General features: G+C 43.6%; 1 protein-coding gene across 3 annotated transcripts in view; it reads left to right on the top strand.

The window, feature by feature from the left end:
- The window catches only part of LOC142503430 (uncharacterized), a 48,662-nt gene extending 41,063 nt beyond the window's left edge, over positions 1 to 7,599 (top strand). For 2 of the 3 annotated variants that reach the window (XM_075615588.1, XM_075615598.1), the window contains 3 exons: positions 5,232 to 5,404; positions 5,863 to 6,028; positions 7,364 to 7,599. In XM_075615588.1, coding sequence (XP_075471703.1) covers positions 5,232 to 5,404; positions 5,863 to 6,028; positions 7,364 to 7,561 — 537 coding nt within the window. In that variant the 3' untranslated portion in view covers positions 7,562 to 7,599. Of the gene's footprint in view, positions 1 to 5,231; positions 5,405 to 5,550; positions 5,736 to 5,862; positions 6,029 to 7,363 lie in introns of those variants that run through there. The other variant, XR_012804019.1, reaches the window with a different exon arrangement.
- The last annotated feature ends 15,641 nt before the right edge of the window (positions 7,600 to 23,240 follow it).

The following is a 23,240-nucleotide window of genomic DNA, read 5'->3' as shown; positions in this document are numbered from 1 at the left end:
CTCGTCAGTGTCAGTGGCCTCTCTCACTAGTGGCACCAAAGATCCGTCTCGGAGCTGAACTTATGAGACTAATCATTTATGAAAGGAATAGTACCTTAAAGGTTTTAGAAAAAGAAATTGATAAAACTATAAATATTCTTGAGCCATTGATAATCGATAATGATTGTTCAGAAATTGAACATGAACTTAACGATGGTATCGGGGTCGTCACGGCTCGTCAGTGGCGGTGGCCTCTCTCACTAGAGGCACCAAAGATCCGTCTTGGAGCTGGCGTCCCTTCTATCAAGATGGTGTCGTTCCGGTCAGATGGATACCTGGAAACAGAGGATAAGAAGTCCTTTCGGTGTACAAGTCACATCCAGTGGTGACTAGTTCGAAATGTCCATATATACCAATTACCCGTGTATCACAGAGCAGTAAAAAGCCTGAGTAGAAGCTGTGCATGTAGTGGACCGGTCAATGACGTCACTGTTAGTCACGCAAGCTCCTCCATGGGGCGTCGCGTACACAGAGCGTCAGACTCGATACCGGTACACACTGAGTTCCACAAGGGGATCACAGGCTAGGAAAATATTTAAAAAGTGACAGTCCTACGCTTTTCGTAGCGGCAATGCTACTTCCTCAGGGATAGTCACTCAATGGTTTAGAGGATGTTAAATACCCCACGAAGCTCACACATTGGCTGGCACAGGAGGCGTGAACATCCAATCGAATGAGCTTCAATGGCAATCAGATCAGGTGAAGCATAATCATTAATTGGATGACATAGTACATAAATGATGAAAAATATATATAAATAAACTCAGATGCATAAAACTTATACATAAACAATGAAAATACAATAAAACCTAATTAGACCCTAATAAAAAATCGTAAAGTAAATCTAAAATGACAGAAAAATCATGATTAAAAAAGGTACTAGTTAGAAAAGATACAAAACACAGGGGAAGTGTGCACAACTTAATAAAGGGCCCACACATCGATATCTTCATTCAGCCCCTTGGGCGACATTGTATCTAATCTATGTACTGTATCCAGAAGGATTCCTGGGTAGAAAGGGTTTTAACCCTATCACCTCCATGTCTACTACAGGGGATGTGCTGAATACCTTTGAAAGTGAGGAAAGAGGGATCTTTATTATGATATTGAGAAAAATGACGGGACACACTATGTTTAGTGAAACCACTTCTGATATTGCGGATATGCTCTTGTATACGTACCTTCAACATGCGTTTGGTTCTACCAACATATTGAAAGCCTCAAGAGCATTCTAGGAGATATACTATATACGAAGAGGTGCATAAAATAAAGTCTTCAATAATGAAGACTTCCTTTGTTGTTTTAGAGATAATTTGTTTTTTATCGGAATGGAGAAATCTACAGATTGAACATCTACACAAATATGATTACCTACAGGTTTGGAGGTGAGCCAATCAGCAGTTCAATTTAACTCCTGTCCAATATCGCTAGGAGCCAATAAGTTTTTCAAGTTTTTAGCTTTCCTATAAATGAAACGAGGTCTCTTAACAAGCTTAGTCCCTAAAATAGGGTAATTACAAAGTATGTTCCAGTGTTTAGAAATTATATTTTCTATACTTTTATTTGTTGAATTAAAATTCGTAATAAATGCTACATCAATCATTTGGTCATTTGTTGTGTGCTTTTTCTTAATGCTTGGGACAAGTAGTGTGTCACGGTCCATAAGCCTCACTCTTGTTAGTTCTTTGACAATAGATCCATAGGGTAGCCTCTTTCAGCAAACCTCTGTATTAATCTGTCTGCCTGTTTATCAAAAACTTCTATGTTACTACAGTTTCTTCTCAATCTCATAAACTGTCCTTCTGGGATGTTTCGAATCCAGGAGGGTTTATGATTGCTGGTTGCCATTAGTAGGTTGTTCATATCAACCTCCTTGAAAAAGGTCTCCGTTTCAACGCCACCATTAGATGACGCTATTAGTCTAAGATCCAAAAAATCTATTGTCGTAGAGTCAGTGGTGTGTGTAAATTTCAGGTTATAATTATTATTATTTATGTGACATATAAACTCGTTGACAGACTCCACATCCCCGTTCCAAACACATAGAACGTCATCTATATAACGATGCCATGCTATAATGTTCCCCCTAAAGGAGTTATTGCTCCAAATAAACAGATTCTCCCATTCTCACACGTACAGGTTTGCGAAACTGGGGGCAAAGCGTGTCCCCATTGCTGTTCCGCAAACCTGCAAGTAGAAATCTGAGAGAAACATGAAATAGTTGTGTTTCAAGATGAAATTGATTGACCGGAGGATGAAATCTCTATTTAGAGAATGTAGTGAAGGATCACTTTCAAGGAAGGTGCTCACACCTTCTTCTCCTTTTAAGTGCGGAATGTGTGTATACAGGGCCTGTATGTCACAGGTCACCCATCTATAGGTTTCTTTCCATTCAAGATTACAACACAAATTCAAAACAGCAGTGGAATCTTTGAGATATGACGGTAAGTTAACAACCATTGATTGAAGAAAGAAATCAACGTATTGAGACAGGTTTGTAGTTGACTGGATCCCCGATATAATAGGCCTTCCTGGGGGGTCAATACTTGCTTTATGCATTTTGGGTATGTGGTAAAATATTGGTATTCTCGGACTATCTGAATACAAAAAAAGCAAACTCAGCAGGTGAAATGACTGACTTAGATTGTGCATCATCCAATAACAATTTTAAAAGGATAAGGAAATCTTTTGTAGGATCTTTATCCAATTTTCTATAGAAAGAGGCATCTTGTAAGAGCCTAAGGGCTTCCTTTTCGTAGTCACTGCGATTTGGCAGCACTACGCCTCCACCCTTATCCGCTTGCCTTATGATTATCTCCTTATTTTCTTTCAAAGTTTTTAAGGCAACATTTTCTTTAATACTCAAATTCTGTTTGATATCTCCCATTTTGTAATCTTTAACTAGCGAATTGAACTCATTATTAAGTATGTTAAAAAAGGTATCCAAATGATGACCTTTTGAGTGAGCAGGGTAAAACTTTGATTGAGCTCTAAATGCGTGTGTTTACAGCCATCCAGCACAGGGTTAGTAGTAATAGATACATCCGCAACATCAGAGGTAGAATCATGTTGTGATTTGAGGAAATGCCTCTTAAGCGTCATATTTCTAGTAAATTTGTGTAAATCCCTAAACAACTGGAATGAGTTGGGCCTACATGATTTAGAAAAGTTAAGTCCCTTACCTAACACATTAGTTTGTTCATTAGTTAACACTAGGGAACAGAGGTTAAAGATCCCCTTATTTATTGGGGTGACCCTTCTTGATAACTTTCTCTTCGTTTGGATTCTGCCGCCCTCCCCCTCCCCCCCCCCCCCCCCCTCTCGTTCCTCGTCGGACTGGGACCTTTTTTCTTTTTGCCCTGGGGAGTGTTTTCTATTATCTTTGATGGGATATTCTTTTTTTTCTTTTTTTCTTTTCTAGAGGTGGTGCCCATCTGGTTTTTATCATCTCTAAAAAAAGAAGGAGATGAATGTTTAGGAGACGTTGGAGTCATCTCTTTTCTAGCAACAGAATAGTTGCTAGTTTTTTGGGGATGAGTTTTAAATCTATCCTCATTTCTAAAATTTTCAATATAGTTTTTGCCCTTATAATTAGGGTTACGAAGTTGACCCTCATGTATATAGTTAGATTGGTCTCTCCCATGAGATTCATCTCTCCTATAGGCATTATCACTGTGTCTATAGCTATAATTTTGACCTCTATTCTGATATTTAGAATCAGTATATTGTCTATTTCTGGAGTGATAGGAGCCCCTTTTTCCCTTCTGGGTGGGACATAAGCATGACTCACAACCCTCCCTCATTCCTCATTTTTTTCGTACTTTGCCCAATCTCTCTGTCTATTGTTCAAATAATCAGACTTATCTCTTTAAAAAAAATTGTGCTTCAATTTAAGAATTTCTTCTTCCTCATTTTCTAATTTAGCTTTAAGTTCATGTTCAATTTCTGAACAATCATTATCGATTACCAATGGCTCAAGAATATTTATAGTTTTATCAATTTCTTTTTCTAAAACCTTTAAGGTACTATTCCTTTCATAAATGATTAGTCTCATAAGTTCAGCTCCGAGACGGATCTTTGGTGCCACTAGTGAGAGAGGCCACCGCCACTGACGAGCCGTGACGACCTCGATACCATCGTTATGAGATTATTTCCTGTTGTGTACTTACCTGCTGACTGGTAACCTCTGTGTTTATCACAGTCAATGCTTTTATTCAACTTATCTGATGTACGCAGATTACTTACCTTTTTATTGATAATACACATTTTTTTATGTACTTCACTATGTGCGTTTTTGCGCTGTTTTCTTGTGTTTTTGTTTCTTAGTGCAGATGGTGTGAGCCACTCTATTGATACGGCTGCAGACGCTAATCTATTCACCTATTACGGTTTTGTATATATTATATACTTATTATTTCCCTGTATTGGGTATATGGGTATGCACTCTTGATTTAAGTCACTATTTGTGTCTTAACACTGTGAAGTTTTATTAGCTGCGCATTTCTAATCACATTTTTTTCTAGTCCAGGAGGCACTGCTTCCTGGACACGACCTACCCTCTTGTCGCCTTCCATCCGACTGACGCGTGTGTCCCTAGCCCATGGAGGATATCCTGGTTTTCCTCTGCTCCTCAAGCCCTATTGCCTGGGACTCCCCATGTGGTGTCTCCCTACCTGAGGATCCTGGGACTTGTAGTCCTGTGTGGCGTCTTGTGGAGCCACTCTAAGATGACTGTTGCACTATGAACACTGTGCATGTGCACCTCACCATACTGCGCATGCGCTAACTTAAAATGGCCGCCCCCACCTCCCGATCCTTCGCAGAGCTCCGGTATACTAACTGCCAGCTCCCCCACACTGGAGGCAGGAAAATGGGGACTTGTCTACATACAAATGCGCTCCTTACTCTACCCTGCATTAACGGGTGTAAACACGTTTTCTACATCTGTAGATGTTAGATTTTGGTAAAAGGTCATCAGTCACCAAGATGTAATCCCTTAAACATGTCACTGCCATTCACATACTTTGGTCCTACAAGGCATTGTTCCATTTAATTGTTCTTCCTACCTTAGCTGTCTCTTTGAGGATAGCAATGTAACAAAGCATGTATACGTGTGGGTGCATAGTTCAACATCACATGGACAGAAAAACAACAACTGTTACTTAGTAAAAAAATGTAATGTCTTATTTTAGATCGTTAATTTGAATGACTGGATGAATGGCAGAAGCCCCTTGAACAGGCTGTGTCACACGTGTCGTCTTGTGAAGCCATTTCGTTCCAAGCACTGTCGTGTCACCAATCGTTGTGTTTCTCATTTTGATCACTATTGTCCTTACATCTATAATGATGTGGGACATCATAACAGGTACAGTTTCATCATGTATTTGTGTATGGGGGACAGGCAGCCAGTAGCACATGATACAGTCATTAGTTGAGAATTCAGAATATAATCCATGTTCCATCTCTTCTTCCTCTCTTGTTTTTCATGGCAATGTGATGATCTGTTGAAAGGGGGGATACAAAAGAGCATGGAGCAGTAATGAGGAAAAGGAAGCACTTCCACTGTACCAATTAGCCGTAGTTACAGCTTCAGTGGTTATCTTTCTGGGATTCTTTTGGGTATCATGGAAAGGGAGTAAAGATTAATCCAGCCTTCTTGCTGACATCTCCTAATAATGCTTTGCTTACTCTACTTGGTACGTTTGTATGTACCATTTGAAAAATGTGTCTATTTATGTGTGCCATGTTCCCTTTACATTAAATTACATGTTTGATTTCATTGCTCTGCAGTACAAAGTAAAATGTTAAATAATTACCTTGCAGGACCTACTTTGTGGGATTTCTGGCTACCATATGCATGAACTGTACGATTGGGGTGTACTTGTGTTGGGACTGGTTTCATATGGAAGGACGAAGCTTTTTAATTGGAATTGGGTTCCTGTTTCTTTCCATCATCATGGTTATTTCAGCATTGATGACTGCAATGTGTGTAAGTATTTAATTGTCAGACAAAATATCTTACATAGTAATAGCTGCCTCCTATATAATATATAATCACTAAACATTTAAACTTTGAGCCCTTAAAATGACAAAAGTAATCACTAATATATGAAACTTCATCATAATATGAACATGTAAGTTCTTTTGTTACCATGTAAAAGCCAAAGTATAAAGAAGGTGTATAATATTCTAATAAAACTTTGTCAAAGCAGTTCTGTATTTAATGATTACATATGGTTTAATCTACAATGCTGACCTCTTATCTGTGATCAAAAAAAGTTATACTGTACACAAAAATGTTTGTGCACATTTACTGTGATATTTTATCTAATTTTACACTTACTATGCATGTCTCCACTGACATGATGCAGGATTGTAGTTACTGAATAACACTGTTTATTGAGGTTATTCTATTGGTGTTTTGCCAACATACAACACTTATCTTATTTAAACTAAAACAGTGTGTTCAGTAATTACATGTTAAAAGTAGAGGTAAAAAGTATTTCAGTGAATAACACAGTTTTATTGGGAAGAGTAAAATACAAATAAATTAAGTACTCACATAATGATGAAAAACTTATTTTGTTTCCTCAGCCCAAGCAATGTCAGCAACTGCATTGTGGAACAAACTTATTTTACAGACCTTATATTATAAGGACAATGACACAGATGTTTAATAATTTATGTTATTGACATTAATTTTAATTATTTAAAAAAAATGTATTTCTTATTGTCTTTCCTGATATGTTTATGGTTCCAAAGGCAGTCATAGTTCCAAAGGCAGTTATACCGTTAGTTCTAAAGGCAGTCATACCGTTAGTTCCAAAGACAGTCATACCGGAAGTTCCAAAGGCCGTTATAGTTCCAAAGGCAGTCATCATTCCAAAGGCAGTCATACCGTTGGTTCCAAAGGCAGTCATACTGGAAGATCCAAAGGCAGTCATAGTTCCATAGGCAGTCATACCGTTAGTTCCAAAGGTAGTCATACCGTAGTTCCAAAGGTAGTCATACCGTAGTTCCAAAGGCAGTCATACCGGAAGTTCCAAAGGCAGTCATACCGGAAGTTCCAAAGGCCGTTATAGTTCCAAAGGCATTCATAATTCCAAAGGCAGTCATACCGTTGGTTCCAAAGGCAGTCATACCGTTGGTTCCAAAGGCAATCATACCGTTAGTTCCAAAGGCAGTCATACCGTTAGTTCCAAAGGCCGTTATTGTTTCATGTGTTTGTAATCTCTGAAGCAAGCTGCTGTGAATCTGAAAGCTCATATTATACTGTAACTCTTGAACTTACATTTACTTATAAAATAACATTATATATCTACAGCTATACATGGCAGCTGTCAACATAACAACAAACGAGAGGATCAACGTGAAAAAGTATGCTTACTTCAAGGATGACAAAGGGAAGTTTCGCAATCCATTTGATAGGGGATTATTTCTAAACGTTTTGGAGTTTATCCACATCATAGCACCACTTTCGGAAGACAGTATTACTATAAATCAACTGAAATTTGACATTTAAGAAATTAGACGTAAATAAACCGCTTTTTACATTGACAACCACAGTTGCATTTACTGAACAGAGGGAACATGGACCTCAGTATTTCTATTTATATATTTTATGTTATTTTAAATTAAATACTTTTTAATATCAGAAAAAAATCACTCCCACGAGACCATGTCTCGTTTGCCAAATGTTGTTTTCTAATACCCAAGAGCAAATCACTGGATCCAATAATAAATAAGTCATACAGTATGATAACCGATACAGAATAAAAATCATTAAAGTTGTTCATCATCCCTAAGGCCTATGTTTTCTTTATACTGCATTATGTCACTATAAGTGTTAAGACTGCATGTGTGTGTGTGATGGGTGGGGGGATGTCTGATTAGATTTCTTTACGAATAAATGAAAATACCAGGAAGATATAGATTTCAAACAGCATTCTGATATTGTAACTATGTTAACTGAAAGCAATGTATAAAATAAACACATGACCAAATAAACATAAAACTCTGCAATTACAGATGTCTGAATCTGTAAAAAAAAAAAAAAAAAAACGTAATGTTTTCTTTTTAAATAATGAGAGGAATTCATGAAAATTTGCCAGCGCCGTAAGTCAAATAACTATGAGTCTGTATTTTCTTGATGAATTCCCCCCAATGAACCTAAATCAAATTATTATGATTGTGGAAGCAGGTTGAAAAAATAAACTTCTGGCGGTCTACGTAGGAAGAAGTGGCTATTAACACCATGCTGTAAGCTTGTTTATGTTAGAAAGCCTAACTCTGGAAAAGAACAACCACATCCTCAAAATATATATATATTTTGCCGCTTAATCATCAGAGGGGCGAAAGGGAAAAAAGAAAGTAGCCTACGACCTAACTAACATTTTTACAATACATCTAACCATCATTAAAATATTTTCCTTTATTTTTCAGCATTAAGCTGACGATAATTCCAGTGATGTAATGTCACTTCTTTTTTCTTGAGTTTCCCTCACATTCAGGCACACTGGCACCCCTCTCCCCTGACATTGACTTCAAGGAGGGCAGGTGAAGGCACAGTGCTAAAGCTCTCCACCTTGCTCCTTCCCCCAGCCATTGTGCTGTGACCAACCCGCTCTCTGATCTCCCCCGCCCCCCCAACCCCCTCCACACTAAGCAGGGCCTGTCAGTCATCGCCGCGCCGATCTCAGCAAGCCCAATCCTGCTTTGGTGTCGCACTAGCTATTGCCGGTCACTGCAGTTACAGACAGGTCAGTCAGTGCCTCAGCACAGTTTTAGGCTGCTTGCCAGGAAATTTCCATAGCTAGCGGGCCGCATGACTAAGATTCCCGGCCCCGCGGGTCCTGTGTTTGACAGGCCTCCTATAATGCATACATCTTTTCTTACTAACATAGTACAATGTAACACAGTGTTAAGGAAACTCATAAAAAAAAGGAAAAGAATAACATACCACAATGTTACATTGCAGTATCTTATTAGTGTAACCCCTCTATTTCCACAGTCTATATGTGCTGTGCTGCGCTTGGGCCTGACTCCTTCCTCCCCTAGTACATCATAGATGGATCCCTTGAATAAAACCAGGCGAGACTTGTGTATATATTTACTGGTGCTTTATGCCCAATGGGCAACCTTAACTCAACGGCCCTCACTCTTAATGAAAACAATATCCCAAAACACAGCGCTTAGATCTTATTGTGAATTAATATAATAAATAAAAAAATAGTGACAGTGAATAAATCTAAATATGACATATATATATATATATCAGTGTTCGACAAATCACCCAAAAATACCGCCCCCCCCCCCCCATGCGCGTGCGCAGGCTGCCGCCTCTTCTGACAGCCTGCTTCCCCGCTCCCATTACCAGAGCGTGGGAAGGAGGGGAAGCCCATGGGCAGCAGCTGCGGGACCCCCCCAGCCTACCTCCCGCCCCCTCTCCCCCGTGCGCGTGCGCAGGCTGCCGCCAAGGCTGCCAGCCTGCTTTCCCGCTCCCATTACCAGAGCGTGGGACGGAGGGGAAGCGCCTGGGCAGCAGCCGTGGGACCCCCCCAGCCTACCTCCCATCCCGGGCAGCAAGCGGGGATCAGGGGCAGGGGGGGTTGGGGCTGACCCAGAGCTGCCAGCGGCCCTCTTCCCCGCGTCACACCAATCGGGGATGGGGATTATTGATTTATTTTTATTTTTTCAACTTCAAATTTTTCTTTATTGGGGTCACATCAACATACATTGTATCACATCCCATTGTGTTACTTCCCCCCAATAATATTTTTTAATCATTTATCAGGCAACGGTAACTGCCACAGTACAGGACAAGGACATCACATACAGGACAGACAAGACAAACCAGACGACGGGGAGGGGGGGGAGGAACGGGGGGGGAGAGGGTCGACCCTCTTTTAAAAACACACATTGGCGCGAGCAGGGGAATTCATAGAGCCGCAGAACGGCTCGCCAGCGGCCTAAATCCACTCGCCTTGGGCGAGTGGTTATCATTAATTGTCGAACACTGTATATATATATATATATATATATATATATATATATATATATTCAGTGTTCGACAATATATATATATATATATATATATATATATATATATATATATATATATATATATATATATATACAGTTGTGTGAAAAAGAAAGTACACCCTCTTTCAATTCTATTGTTTTACATATCAGGACATAATAACAATCATCTGTTCCTTAGCGTGTCTTAAATTTAGGTAAATACAGTACAACCTCAAATGAACAACAACACATGACATATTACACCGTGTCATGATTTATTTAACAAAAATAAAGCCAAAATGGAGAAGCCATGTATTATAAACTAAGTACACACTTACTGCTTCCATAGGAATTAAGAAGCTAAGTAGCAGACAGGTGCTGCTAATCAAATGCCTTTGAATAATTGTTCATCAGCAAGTGTGACCACCTCTATAAAAGCCGAAGTTTTAGCAGTTTGCTGGTCTGGAGCATTCAGGTGTGTTAACACAATGCCAAGGAGGAAAGGCATCAGCAATGATCTTAGAGAAGCAATTGTTTGCTGCCCATCAATCTGGGTAGGGTTATAAGGCCATTTCCAAACAATCTAAAGTCCATCATTCTACAGTGAGAAAGATTATTCAAAAGTGGAAAACATTCAAGACAGTTGCCAATCTTCACAGGAGTGGACGTCTCAGCATATTCACCCCAAGGTCAGACCGTGCAATGCTCAGAAAAATTGCAAAAAACCCAAGAGTTACATATCAGACTCTACAGGCCTCAGTTAGCATGTTAAATGTTAAAGTTCATGACAGTACAATTAGAAAAAGACTGAACAAGTATGGTTTGTTTGGAAGGGTTGCCAGGGGAAAGCCTCTTCTCTCTAAAAAGAACATGGCAGCACGACTTAGGCTTGCAAAGTTGCATCTGAACAAACCACAAGACTTCTGGAACAATGTCCTTTGGACAGACGAGACCAAAGTGGAGATGTTTGGCCATAATGCACAGCGCCACGTTTGGCAAAACCAAACACAGCATATCAGCACAAACACCTCATACCAACTGTCAAGCACAGTGGTGGAGGAGTGATGATTTGGGCTTGTTTTGCAGCCACAGGACCTGGGAAACTTGCAGTCATTGAGTCGACCATGAACTCCTCTGTATACCAAAGTATTCTACAATCAAATTTGAGGCCATCTGTCCGACAGCTAAAGCTTGGCCGAAATTGGGTCATGCAACAGGACAATGATCCCAAGCACACCAGCAAATCTACAACAAAATGGCTGAAATACACAACTGTGTGTGTGTATATATATATATATATCCATTTGCCATTTGCTATTTGCTTTGCTGTGGAGGGTTTTTGTCACTTTTTTTACCCACCATAGCTTAACTAAATATATATATGTATGTATATATATGTAGCCCTTTTTCTGACGCTTCCTAAAGAGACTACTGTTAATTGTACACAACCTGTGGCTCCAGGAGATCTGAGCCTCCGCTAGCTGGAAGCCTGGGGTAACACTTATAGCGCAGCGCCTCCACTTACCCAGGATCCCCGTGATGTGAGATTGCCCTGGGCAAGAAATACAATAACACACATATGAATGCAACCAGTTTTACTGTAATAATGCACGGTAACCTTATCACTCTATAATGCAACGTAGCAATAACAGATATCAATTCACACACAGCATATCCTAACACATAACCTGACACATAACCTTAGCAGCAACGCCTAACACCCTGATAACTGGTACCGTCCTTATAACAGTAGTGGATCAGCCACGCCCCTATTGAGTACCGTCTCTGTCCCGCTACCGCGTGCTCCACGCCATGTCCATGTATAGTACTATTGGTATAGGCTCAGTTCTTTAGCCACTCGCTTAGTGTCCCTAAAGAGTTACGCCTAAGGCGGGATCAGCGCCTGTTGACCGGTGTTGGTGCACTTGATTTAATAATAACTTCCGGTCACAGCAGTGACCGGCAACAACTTCAAAAAGGGTCAGACGCCTCCGACACGTAGCCTCCAGATATCATGGTGTCCAGCCGTCTGGTCCCAGATGACTGCAACCACTGCAACTCTGTGCTTTGTCCCTAACTGGTATTCAGTAAGGGGTGATACTCTCTACCACTATAGGGCGTCCCTGCAGCACAGCAACCTACGGTGACTTCAGGGAATACTCCTAGGGCCTGCGGGGTAGAACTGTCCTAGGCAGGCAGGTCACTGACCCCCTGCACCCACACTACCTCTCCCTTCACCTCCCGGATACCCTCTCACTAGCTTCTCTGCTTAACCTTCAGCAACGCACTGCACTCACACTGAACCTGCAGCAACTGCACTGCACTCACACTGTGCCTTCTTGTCAGCGCTCACAGCACTGACAGCCGTGACACTGACAAGACTGCACACACACTCACACCTAAGGGCGGGGTCCCTACCTTAGGGGCCGTCCCTCAGTACCACCTACCCACTACCCTAACAGGGAATTGGGTCCTGCCTGGGACCTGGGGATACCTTACCTGGTGTAGGAGCCTCTTGCTCCCTACACCCTGCCTCCCCCTTCCTGCTCCCAGCTCCAACTGCCGCTGCCCTATGCCCGTGAAAAGTATCTCTTTCTCCCTGCCTGAGAATCCTGGCCTCTCATTGGCCACTTGGGGACACCTGGGGTCTTTGGCCCTAAGCCTCATGGGAACTGTAGTCCCACAGAGGCTGCAGATACATTGGGGCCACGTGCGCGCTTCTGCGCATGCGCGACTTCGTACTGGCTCCTGTGAGCCTTCTGCACATGCGCGACCACTGCGCATGCGCGAGCACCTGTAATGGCGGCCCCGCTAGCCGGGTGCGCCGCCGAGACACCGGGGACCTATGCGCCGTGCCGGCGAGTCCGTCGCTGCCTCCGGCGGCACCCGCGACCCCTCGGCACACTACAGAGGGGGTCTCTGGGACCAATAAGTGACCGGGGCTACATATATATGTAGCCAGGTCCCCAGTTGGTCTTTCCCCTGCCGTGCTCACCTCGCTGTGGTCAGGAGCAGGCAAGCCGGTCGCGGCTGCTAGCGGCGCACTCGAATAGCGGGGGCCGCCATCTTGGAATTGCGCACGCATGTGCAGTGTGTGAGGCGATGCGGAGGCCCTTAGAGAAGTCGCACATGCGCAGAAGCAAGCTCGCGAATGCCAGCCTATCAGGCAGAGGCTGTATGAGGGAACTACAATTCCCATGAGCCTTAGCTGAGTCACATGACAGTAGATAGCCAATAGGGCTGGAGGGTTCCCTGCTAACAGGATAGGGATGGGAGTCACTGGCAGCATGTTGGGAGTCAGGACCAGGAAGAGCTAGGGGTAGGAGGTGAGTGCAGGGGTCCGTGACCCACTGCATTAGGCCAGCAGCCCCTAGGCCCGAGTTAGGCCCTGAGCCACCATATAGGTTGTTGTGCTTCAGGGACAGGCCCCAGGTTAGGGACTCTGCCCCTTTAGTATTGCACAGTGATAGTGAGGGACACAGTGGACGCTGCGCTTCCCGCGCAGAGGCTTGCGATCAGGCCTACTCCACTGAGGGAGCAGGACTGTACTCCGGGTGGACTGCCCTGACGGAACACCGTCGTATTGGAACCGGACGTCGCCAGAAGGTCGTCGTCGGATCCTTTGTGAAGATCTTTGAACGCCCATGTGCTGTCGCACTGGGCAGGTATTGTTACGCACGTGCACCACACGAATACTCGCACATAGTGGCAGCGCTGACCACGGGACAAGGGGGGTTATACTGTGGACACGATGTGGGGGTACACGGTGGTGGGAGCGGGGTTACGTTATACTTTACCCCAGTGCTAATATTGAATATGATATGTATAGAGTATAAGTTATGTGCACATGTTTAGTAAAGCCAGTCCTGTTTTACACAAGTGTGCTTATCGTGATTGTTTCCTGTGAGGGCCTCTGTGACAGGGTGAAGTCAAACCCTATCAATTATGCCTGGGAAACATATGTCTGAGTGCTTCATCCAGCACTCATAAGGGTTAACTCAGGTGGAAGTTAGGTAGTCAGGAAGTAAGCTGACACCTGAGAGCCAGGAAGGTAGATAAGGATCTTGTTACCAGCAGTAGCTGCCTATGTCAGAGGAGAGCACATGGATAGATGTGCTGCTAGCCAGAAGGATACAGCACACTACTTACTGCAGCCAAAGTAAGATTTCTTTCATTTGTTTGCATGACTGCTTAAAAAGACTCTTACGGTTTGGGTATGGTTTAGCCAGCCAGCCTGCTAGCTAGGACTGCTGTGTTAGTCAGTTTTCTCCCAACGTGGAGCAGGATTTATTTGCTTAAAGGGACAGTGTACCCGCATGTTATGTTGCTGTGGAGAAATAAAGCCACTGAACGTTTTCATTTATCCTGAAACTACACGTGTGGACTGTTCCCTGACCTCGGCTACAGGCCGTCCTGCCACAGGTGGTGTCAGAAGTGGGATCTTGGATGGGCCCTGTATCTGAAGGGCCATACACACACACAGACGGGGGGAAAAAAACAAAAATGGAGACAATTTTTTCTCAGTTCCTTGAGCAACAGCTCCAGCTAGCAGAGAAACAAGCTAAGCAACAGGCCCAGCAATCTGAGCGACAGGCCCAGCAAGATGAGCGACAGGCCCAGCAAACTGAGCGACAGGCCCGGCGAGAGCAAAAGCTACTCCAATTGCTGGCCGAAGGCCCAGCCCCAGGCAGACCAGGGATTCCAAATAACCCACCGGTGATGCTGCATAAAATGAAGCCAAACGAAGACCCAGAGGCATTTCTCCTCACTTTTGAAACTAAAGGCTGCTCACTTTAAAGCAACTAAAGGCTGCTATTCTGGATCGCCTAGGCCTCACTCCAGAGACCTACCGACGGCGGTTCCGGACAGTCAAATATACAAACAGAGACAGACCCCGGGTCGTAGCCCACCGCTTAGTAGACTTATGTACCAGGTGGATAAAACCTGAAACACATGACAAGGCAGAGATCCTTGAACAGTTTGTGTTTGAGCAGTTCATACAGATTCTGCCCCCCTCCTCCCGCTCCTGGGTAAAAAGACACGCTGCATTTTCCCTGGATTCAGCGGTCCGCTTGGTGGAAAACTTCCTGGGCGACGACACCCAACAGGATAGCTGGGAACGGCCGGTGCAAACACCAGTTGCTTCCGGTGATGCTAGAGGCAGGAGAGCAGACAATCGAGGGTTCTACAACCCGCCAGCTCGGGAGATCCAGTCAACCCGATCGGAAGACCCTTTCCCATCTCGGAGGGTTCCTGGCACAAACTCCCGCAGAGACGCCCATCCTGGGTCCGAGGCCACTGGATCACTCAAGGGAGGCCGCCACCCACAGTATTCCCCGAGAACCTGGACTCCTGTCACCCACCCGGTGGAGAGGATAACCCCACCAACCAGAAGGGAGGACCCCATCCAACAGCGGAGAGGTCCAAACACCGAGCCCCGTCGAGAGCTTCCGCTGATGACCGAGGTTGCGGATTCAGGAGATGATGAGATGGGCTGTTCATATGGCAGAACCACTGCCACAGCTTGTCTCCGAGGGGACCACAATCCGTGGTTAGTCCCAGCATCTCTGGAGGGGACAAAAGTAAACGACATGCTGGACTCGGGCTCTGGAAAAACCCTGATCCTAGAGGGCCTAATTCCAAGCAATAGACTATCTTATGACTCTCCTTGGAATATCGAGTGTATCCATGGGGATACAAAGAGATACCCGACGGCGAACGTTCTACTGCGTATCCAGGATCAAGAGGCTAGCCTACTAGTGGGAGTTGCTCCCTGGCTACCTGCTCCTGTTCTACTTGGCCGAGACTGGCCCTACCTCGAAACATTGTTGGCCCCTACTCCTACGGAGCCTACTTCTCTGGTACCGGAGAAGCCCGGAGACTTGTTCCCTTTTTCCCCAGAGATTTTTCCCCGTAGACACCATGTCCCAAAGACACGTAAACAGAGACGTGCGGAAAAAGAGGACTGGTTAAGAAAGGCTGGGACTCTTGGTAACATTAGTCAGCCCAAAGGACTGCAGGTCATGGCCGGGGATGACCAGGGTGGGGAACAGATAGATACGGGAATTTTGCCAGACCTGGATCTTCCTGACTTCCGTCAGAGGCAGAGGGAGGACCCAGCTCTGGCTAGACAATATGAGAAGGTGGTACAGGTCAACAACAAGATAATGGATGAACAGGGTGTAAAAGTGTTTCCACATTTTGAACTGTTGAATGACATTCTATATCGTGTGAATAAGGTTAAACAAACAGGGGAGGTCATTCAACAGATGCTAGTCCCTAAAGGGTTGATTAAAACGGTATTCACCCTAGCCCATACTCTCCCATGGGGTGGTCATTTGGGCAGAGATAAAACCACGGACCGCATCTCGTTCCGGTTTTACTGGCCAGGCATACATGGTGACATCATGAAAATATGTGAGACATGTCCTGAATGCCAGTTAACTAGCCAAAAAGGACAGAAGCCGGCTCCCTTGGTTCCTCTGCCCTTGGTAGCCGTCCCATTCGAGAGAATTGGGGTAGATCTGGTCGGACCTTTAGAACCCTCTGCGAAGGGACATAAATTTATACTCGTTGTGGTAGATTATGCCACCAGATATCCTGAGGCCTTCCCTCTGAGATCAGCCACTGCTAAACAGGTTGCTCACAGGCTGTTAGAACTGTTCTCTAGGGTAGGACTTCCCCAAGTAATGTTAACTGACCAGGGAACAAATTTCATGGCAAAGTTAATGCAGGATGTCCTAAAGTTATTGGAGGTAAAATCCGTCCGGACCTCCGTCTACCATCCTCAGACTGATGGATTGGTAGAGAGGTTTAACCGTACTTTAAAAACCATGCTTAGGAAGTTTGTGGACACTGAAAAGCGAGCTTGGGATGAACTTCTCCCTTTCCTGTTGTTTGCGGTACGAGAAGTTCCCCAATCATCCACAGGCTTCTCCCCGTTTGAGCTCCTATATGGACGCCAACCTCGGGGTATTCTCGACCTACTAAAGGAATCCAGGGAGGAGGAGCTTTCCCCCTCCAAGAATACCCTTCAGTATGTCATAGACCTTAGAAACTGCCTAGACATGATAGGTCGGTTTGCTAAGGAAAACCTCAAATCTGCCCAAGAACGTCAAGAGAGGCAGTACAACCAAAATGCTCGCTTGAGGGTCTTCCAACCTGGGGACCAAGTGATGCTACTACTACCGACATCAGAGAATAAACTCCTTGCGAAGTGGCAGGGTCCTTTCCAAGTTCTCCGCCGCACCGGGGAGGTGAACTATGAGATCTCTCAACCAGGGTCCAGGAAGGGTAAACAAATCTACCACGTGAACCTCCTGAAACCCTGGAAAACGATGAGATCGCTGTTCATCCACCCTCGGGAAGGAGAGACGGATTTGGGTCCGCAGCTTCCAAAGGGTAGTACATACAATGACCATCAGGTTCCCATGGGAGGGCAGTTAACAACGGAACAAAGGTCAGACCTACTAGAATTATGGGACCAGTTCCCAGATGTTTTTTCGGAGCTGCCAGGGCAGACTAATTTAGTGTCCCATAGGATTGAGACAGAACCTGGTGTAAAAGTACGGTCCCGTCCCTATAGATTGCCAGAGGGCCGAAAAGACCTGGTAGAGAGGGAGATAATAGACATGTTGGAATTGGGCGTGATCGAGGAGTCCCACAGCGAATGGTGTAGCCCTATCGTGTTGGTCCCTAAACCAGATGGGAAGGTGAGGTTTTGCGTGAATCTGCGAAAGGTAAATGCTGTATCCAGATTTGATGCATATCCAATGCCTAGGGTGGATGAATTGCTTGACTCGCTTGGGAAAGCAGAGTATATCTCTTCCCTAGATCTCATGAAAGGATATTGGCAGATACCTCTAGCGGAAGAATCCAAATGCAAAACTGCCTTCGCCACCCCTCTCGGGTTATACCAATTCGTCACTATGCCATTTGGATTACATGGGGCTCCAGCCACATTCCAAAGGTTAATGGACAAGGTACTGCGACCCCATAGGGCATATGCCGCGGCCTACTTGGATGACATTGTCATCTATAGCAGACACTGGCAGTCTCATATAAAAAGGTTAAGGGCAGTCCTAACGTCCTTAAGAGAAACAGGGCTCACTGCAAATCCAAAAAAATGTGCCCTGGGTAAATCCACTACAAAGTACTTGGGCTATGCCGTTGGGGGAGGGATAGTAAGGCCACTAGCTAGCAAGGTGGCCGCCATAAAGGAAGTCCCCATCCACAGACAAAGACACAGGTCCGCTCCCTTTTGGTGTTAGCAGGGTATTACCGGCGGTTTATCCCCAATTTTTCAGAAATATCTGCACCCCAAACAGATCTGACAAAAAAGAGTGCCCCGACCCAAGTTAAATGGTCTTGGGAGTGCCAAGACGCCTTTGACATGCTAAAAAAGTGCCTGTCAGAGGGCCCCGCTCTTCGGAGCCCAGATTTTAAAGAGCCCTTCATCATCCAGACGGATGCCTCAGAGGTAGGACTGGGAGCAGTGCTGTCTCAGCAATTTGATGGTGTTGAACACCCCATACTGTTCATCAGCAGGAAGCTGTTCCCAAGGGAAGTGAGGTATTCCGTTATTGAGAAGGAGTGCCTCGCTGTAAAATGGGCAATTGAGGCCTTGAGACATTATGTCGCCGGAGTACACTTCACCCTGGTCACTGACCATGCACCCTTGAAGTGGTTAAACACCATGAAGGACACAAATCCAAGGTTGACCAGGTGGTATATGGCCCTCCAACCCTTCTCTTTTGATATTCAGCATAGACCTGGAAAGGACCATGGAAATGCTGATTTTTTTGTCAAGAGAAGGAGTGGAGGGTCGGGCTTCAGCCGTGTGGGACACTAGCCACACACAAACAGGGGAGGTATGTGACAGGGTGAAGTCAAACCCTATCAATTATGCCTGGGAAACATATGTCTGAGTGCTTCATCCAGCACTCATAAGGGTTAACTCAGGTGGAAGTTAGGTAGTCAGGAAGTAAGCTGACACCTGAGAGCCAGGAAGGTAGATAAGGATCTTGTTACCAGCAGTAGCTGCCTGTGTCAGAGGAGAGCACATGGATAGATGTGCTGCTAGCCAGAAGGATACAGCACACTACTTACTGCAGCCAAAGTAAGATTTCTTTCATTTGTTTGCATGACTGCTTAAAAAGACTCTTACGGTTTGGGTATGATTTAGCCAGCCAGCCTGCTAGCTAGGACTGCTGTGTTAGTCAGTTTTCTCCCAACGTGGAGCAGGATTTATTTGCTTAAAGGGACAGTGTACCCGCATGTTATGTTGCTGTGGAGAAATAAAGCCACTGAACGTTTTCATTTATCCTGAAACTACACGTGTGGACTGTTCCCTGACCTCGGCTACAGGCCGTCCTGCCACAGCCTCCTCCCACTCCATTGGGATTCCTTGCAGGTGGAGGCGCTGCACCATATTCGTAAGTGTGATACCCCATGGCTCTCTGTGGCAGAGACTCAGGCTCCTGTGAGCCGACAGGTGACAACAGCATTAGTAGTTACTGTATTTCTAAGGGAAACAGGGCTACATATATATATATATATATATATATATATATATATATATATATATATATATAAACTGTAACAGGGGACTTATCCCTGTTCACAAAGGTGCCTCTAATCCAGCAGTGTGGTGGTTAACTGCTGTTAGCAAATTAACTAGCACCACCTGCCTGATTACAGGTAGTAGAAAAAGCCTGCCTTTGAGACAGGAAGTAACTCCTCCCTAGCTCTGACTGAGAGCTGACCTTTGGAGAGACAGAGCAGAGGTTCTTGAGTCCCAGGAGAGACTGACCAAAAGAAACCCAGATCTCTGGAGCTGACCGGTCTTGAGCTCTGCACAGCAGAGCTGAATTCAAGACACAGGGAAAACTACTACACCTGAAGCTGAACCAGGAAGTGAGATTTTCCCTCCAAGAAACAGATAAGACTTTTATTCTTAAGAGACTGCTTATATCTGCTTATTTCATGTTATATGTTTTGGGGCTGCGAGAACTGCTTGACTAAGGGAGATGTGAATTATTGCATAGTGTTTCACTAGAAATACTCCCAAGTGAATGGAAGCTTTGTTCCCCCCCTGTGTTTGGATAATTTTCCTGATGAAAAGGAACAGGCACAATAAAGCCTATTATAATTTCACATTATAAAGCCTCCTAATTGTGTACCTCTGTGAACGTCCGTCCACAAAAACCAAAACAAAAAAAGAGCGCAAGCTCCATAGCGCGTAACTGTGTACAAAAATGGGTTAATTTAATAAGGAGAGTGTCCCTAGAAGATACACTTACAAAAGGTTAAAATAACATATACATTGGAGAGAAACTGTATGGGGCGTCATATACAGGAGCGGAGGGGGACCGATAGTGATGCTGCGCACCTGGTCCGTGACCCACTGAAATGACGTCACCTCGTCTCTACGTGTTTCGTCACGTTGCGTGACTTCCTCAGGAGTTGATTGGTTGCTGTGTCATAGCCAGTTTTATAGGGCAAAGTCCACGTAAACATGGCGAAAAAGCTCAACGAAGACTGGAATCAGCTCTGCTGATTCAACACACAATTGTAAACAGCTTATAGTATGATATTAATGTTAGAAAAATAATATAATCAATACTAAATTAGCATAAATGCACTTTGTGCTATACAAAACTAACAAAAACAAACCAGTGTAATTATTAAAGGTAGATACATTGGTGATATATATATATAAAAATAAACACTAGCAATAACAATTGGTGCATATGTAATACCTATAAATATAGCATAAACTAATCTAATCTGTGAATATACTCTAAAGGTGGACCTAAATTATTAATTAATTGAATGTGCTAATTAATAAAAAAAACTTATATTAAAACATAATAAAATATGTTTTGCTCAATGTATGATCCTGGTAAAAGAGGTGTAAATGGTTGGTCTCCCGTGACAAGGGGTACCTGGCTACAATGATAATTCACTCAGTTTTTCTACTACTAGGTAGGGCTCTGCCTTCCAGCTGTCAGCAATTTTTTGCTTGCCTGCTATCCCGTTTTTTTTACCAGGATCTTGTCTCTGATACTTAGTACCTGGTGTTTTATAGTGATCTTTATTTCCCTGATTTTCAACCCCAGATGCTTCAGTGGCAAGTTTGTATGCTTCTCTTAACTGCTCTTTAAGCCGTTAAGCATACTGCATGTATGTAGTTGTCAACGGTCCATCTGCTGGCACGCCGAAGCATAAATCTACCGGTAACCTGGACTCCCGTCCAAACATGAGGTAGTAAGGGGAGAACCTGGTGGACTCGTTATACATGTACTAAATGGTGTACATGCTGACTCCACTTACCCCTCTAAAGACCCCAAAATATTTAGCAGTGTCCTGCTGAACCTTTCCGGTTAAAGGTCCCCTTATGGGTGATATGGCGTCATCTGAGATTTTCTTATCCCACATAAAGACAGTAATTCATTTATGATACAACTTTCCAAATCTCTTCCTTGATCAGAGTAAAGTCTTGCAGGTAACCCATAATGTACAAAGTACTTTTGCCATAACACTATGGCAACTGTTGACGCTCGTTGTACTTTAGTGAGAAAAGTCTGGGCATATCGAGTTAAATGGTAAGTGACTACTAGAATATTGCTGATGTTACTATTATCAGGCTCCAAAGACAAGAAGTCCATGCATACCAGGTCCAGCAGCCCATTTCTGGGGATATTCATCAAAGGAGCCGCCTTTTTAGGGAAAGTCTTTCTTGGCACACATCTGACACAGTTTTTACAGCAGTCTTCATCATCACTAGCCATGGGAGGACAAAAGAAACGATCCCTCACAAGTCAACTCTGTACCACTGGACGATACTTTAGTTTCCTTTATCCTTATTAAATGACCACTGACTTGTTTAAATCCATTTTTAACTGCTTCATTACCACTATCGAGTTGGTGATTTTAATTTAGGAGATGAAAATAAGCACACCGATTTTATTTTTTTTTGATTTTTTTTTTCTACAGGGAAGCTCGCAATGTTTATGTAGTGGAATTTTTTTCTTATATATATTTTTTATCTACTTTAAAACCTGCTCTACACATAAGAAGGAAATGGTGCTGCAACAATTTCACTTTTAAAACTTTGAGTTATTATGATTTGTCATAAAACAGATAACGAATATAAGATTTTTACAATGTGTTGTCTGATATTTAATGAACAAAGTCCTATTTTGAGTATGTGTGTGTGTAGAAGACACACAGCGCTCCACTAATAGCATAAAGGGCCATATTTACTAAGTGCTGCTATTCCATAAGACACAGGAAGACACCTTACAGCCTATTTAAGAGAATGAGCCAGAGATCATGTTGCAGCACTGAAAGGTATCTATGAAAAACATTTGTAAACATGCGCCAAGGATTTTTCATTCACATGTTTTTCTCATTCTCTGTAGTCTCCTTTCTCTTTGCTTTCAAGCAGGAAACCTGACATCCTCATTGAGTCATTGTTTTTGTCAAACCCGGTGATGGTTCATTATATTGAAAAATAGAGGTTTGGAAATAATGCTGCAACTTTTTAAGGCTTACATTTATTTATTTTTATTTTTTATAAAACAACATTTTATCAACAGCCTGAATACTGTAGTTTTACCACTCTCAAAGGTTTGGGGTGACACTACTTATATACTATACTGTATGTATATACAGAGTATCCATCAACTTTTTACTTTTCAACAATTGCTTTCTTAACCAAAATTATTATTGAGATTTTAAAGCTAAATAATGGTTTTAAAAACAGCAACAGAGGAATCAAAATGGAATTGTATCTAGTGGTTTGAACCACCCGTTATATGACTTTAATCTGAGGGAGATACTCTTGGTAACACAGAGGTTCAGCTGCAGATGAGGCTTCTGGGTAATGCAAATGACCATACTGACTGTCTCTTTTGAAAATGAATATAGGTTCTAGAACTTTTGACTGGTGTCCTAGGCAGATGATACAGAAAAGCTTGGAAGTGCTAATCAAAGATAGCTGTGTTGTCCTTCTTGCCTCATCATTTTGAGATTGGTGGCTAAAAAAGGGAATGGGAGGGGGGAGGGAATGGGAGGGAGGGGGGAGGAGGGAATGGGAGGGAGGGGGGGAGGAGGGAATGGGAGGGAGGAGGGAATGGGAGGGAGGGGGGAGGAGGGAATGGGAGGGAGGGGGGAGG

Source organism: Ascaphus truei, chromosome 1, assembly GCF_040206685.1.
Source record: "Ascaphus truei isolate aAscTru1 chromosome 1, aAscTru1.hap1, whole genome shotgun sequence".
Lineage (NCBI taxonomy): Eukaryota > Metazoa > Chordata > Amphibia > Anura > Ascaphidae > Ascaphus > Ascaphus truei.
The sequence above is the reverse complement of the archived record's forward strand: the minus strand, read 5'-3'. Positions and strand labels throughout refer to the sequence as shown.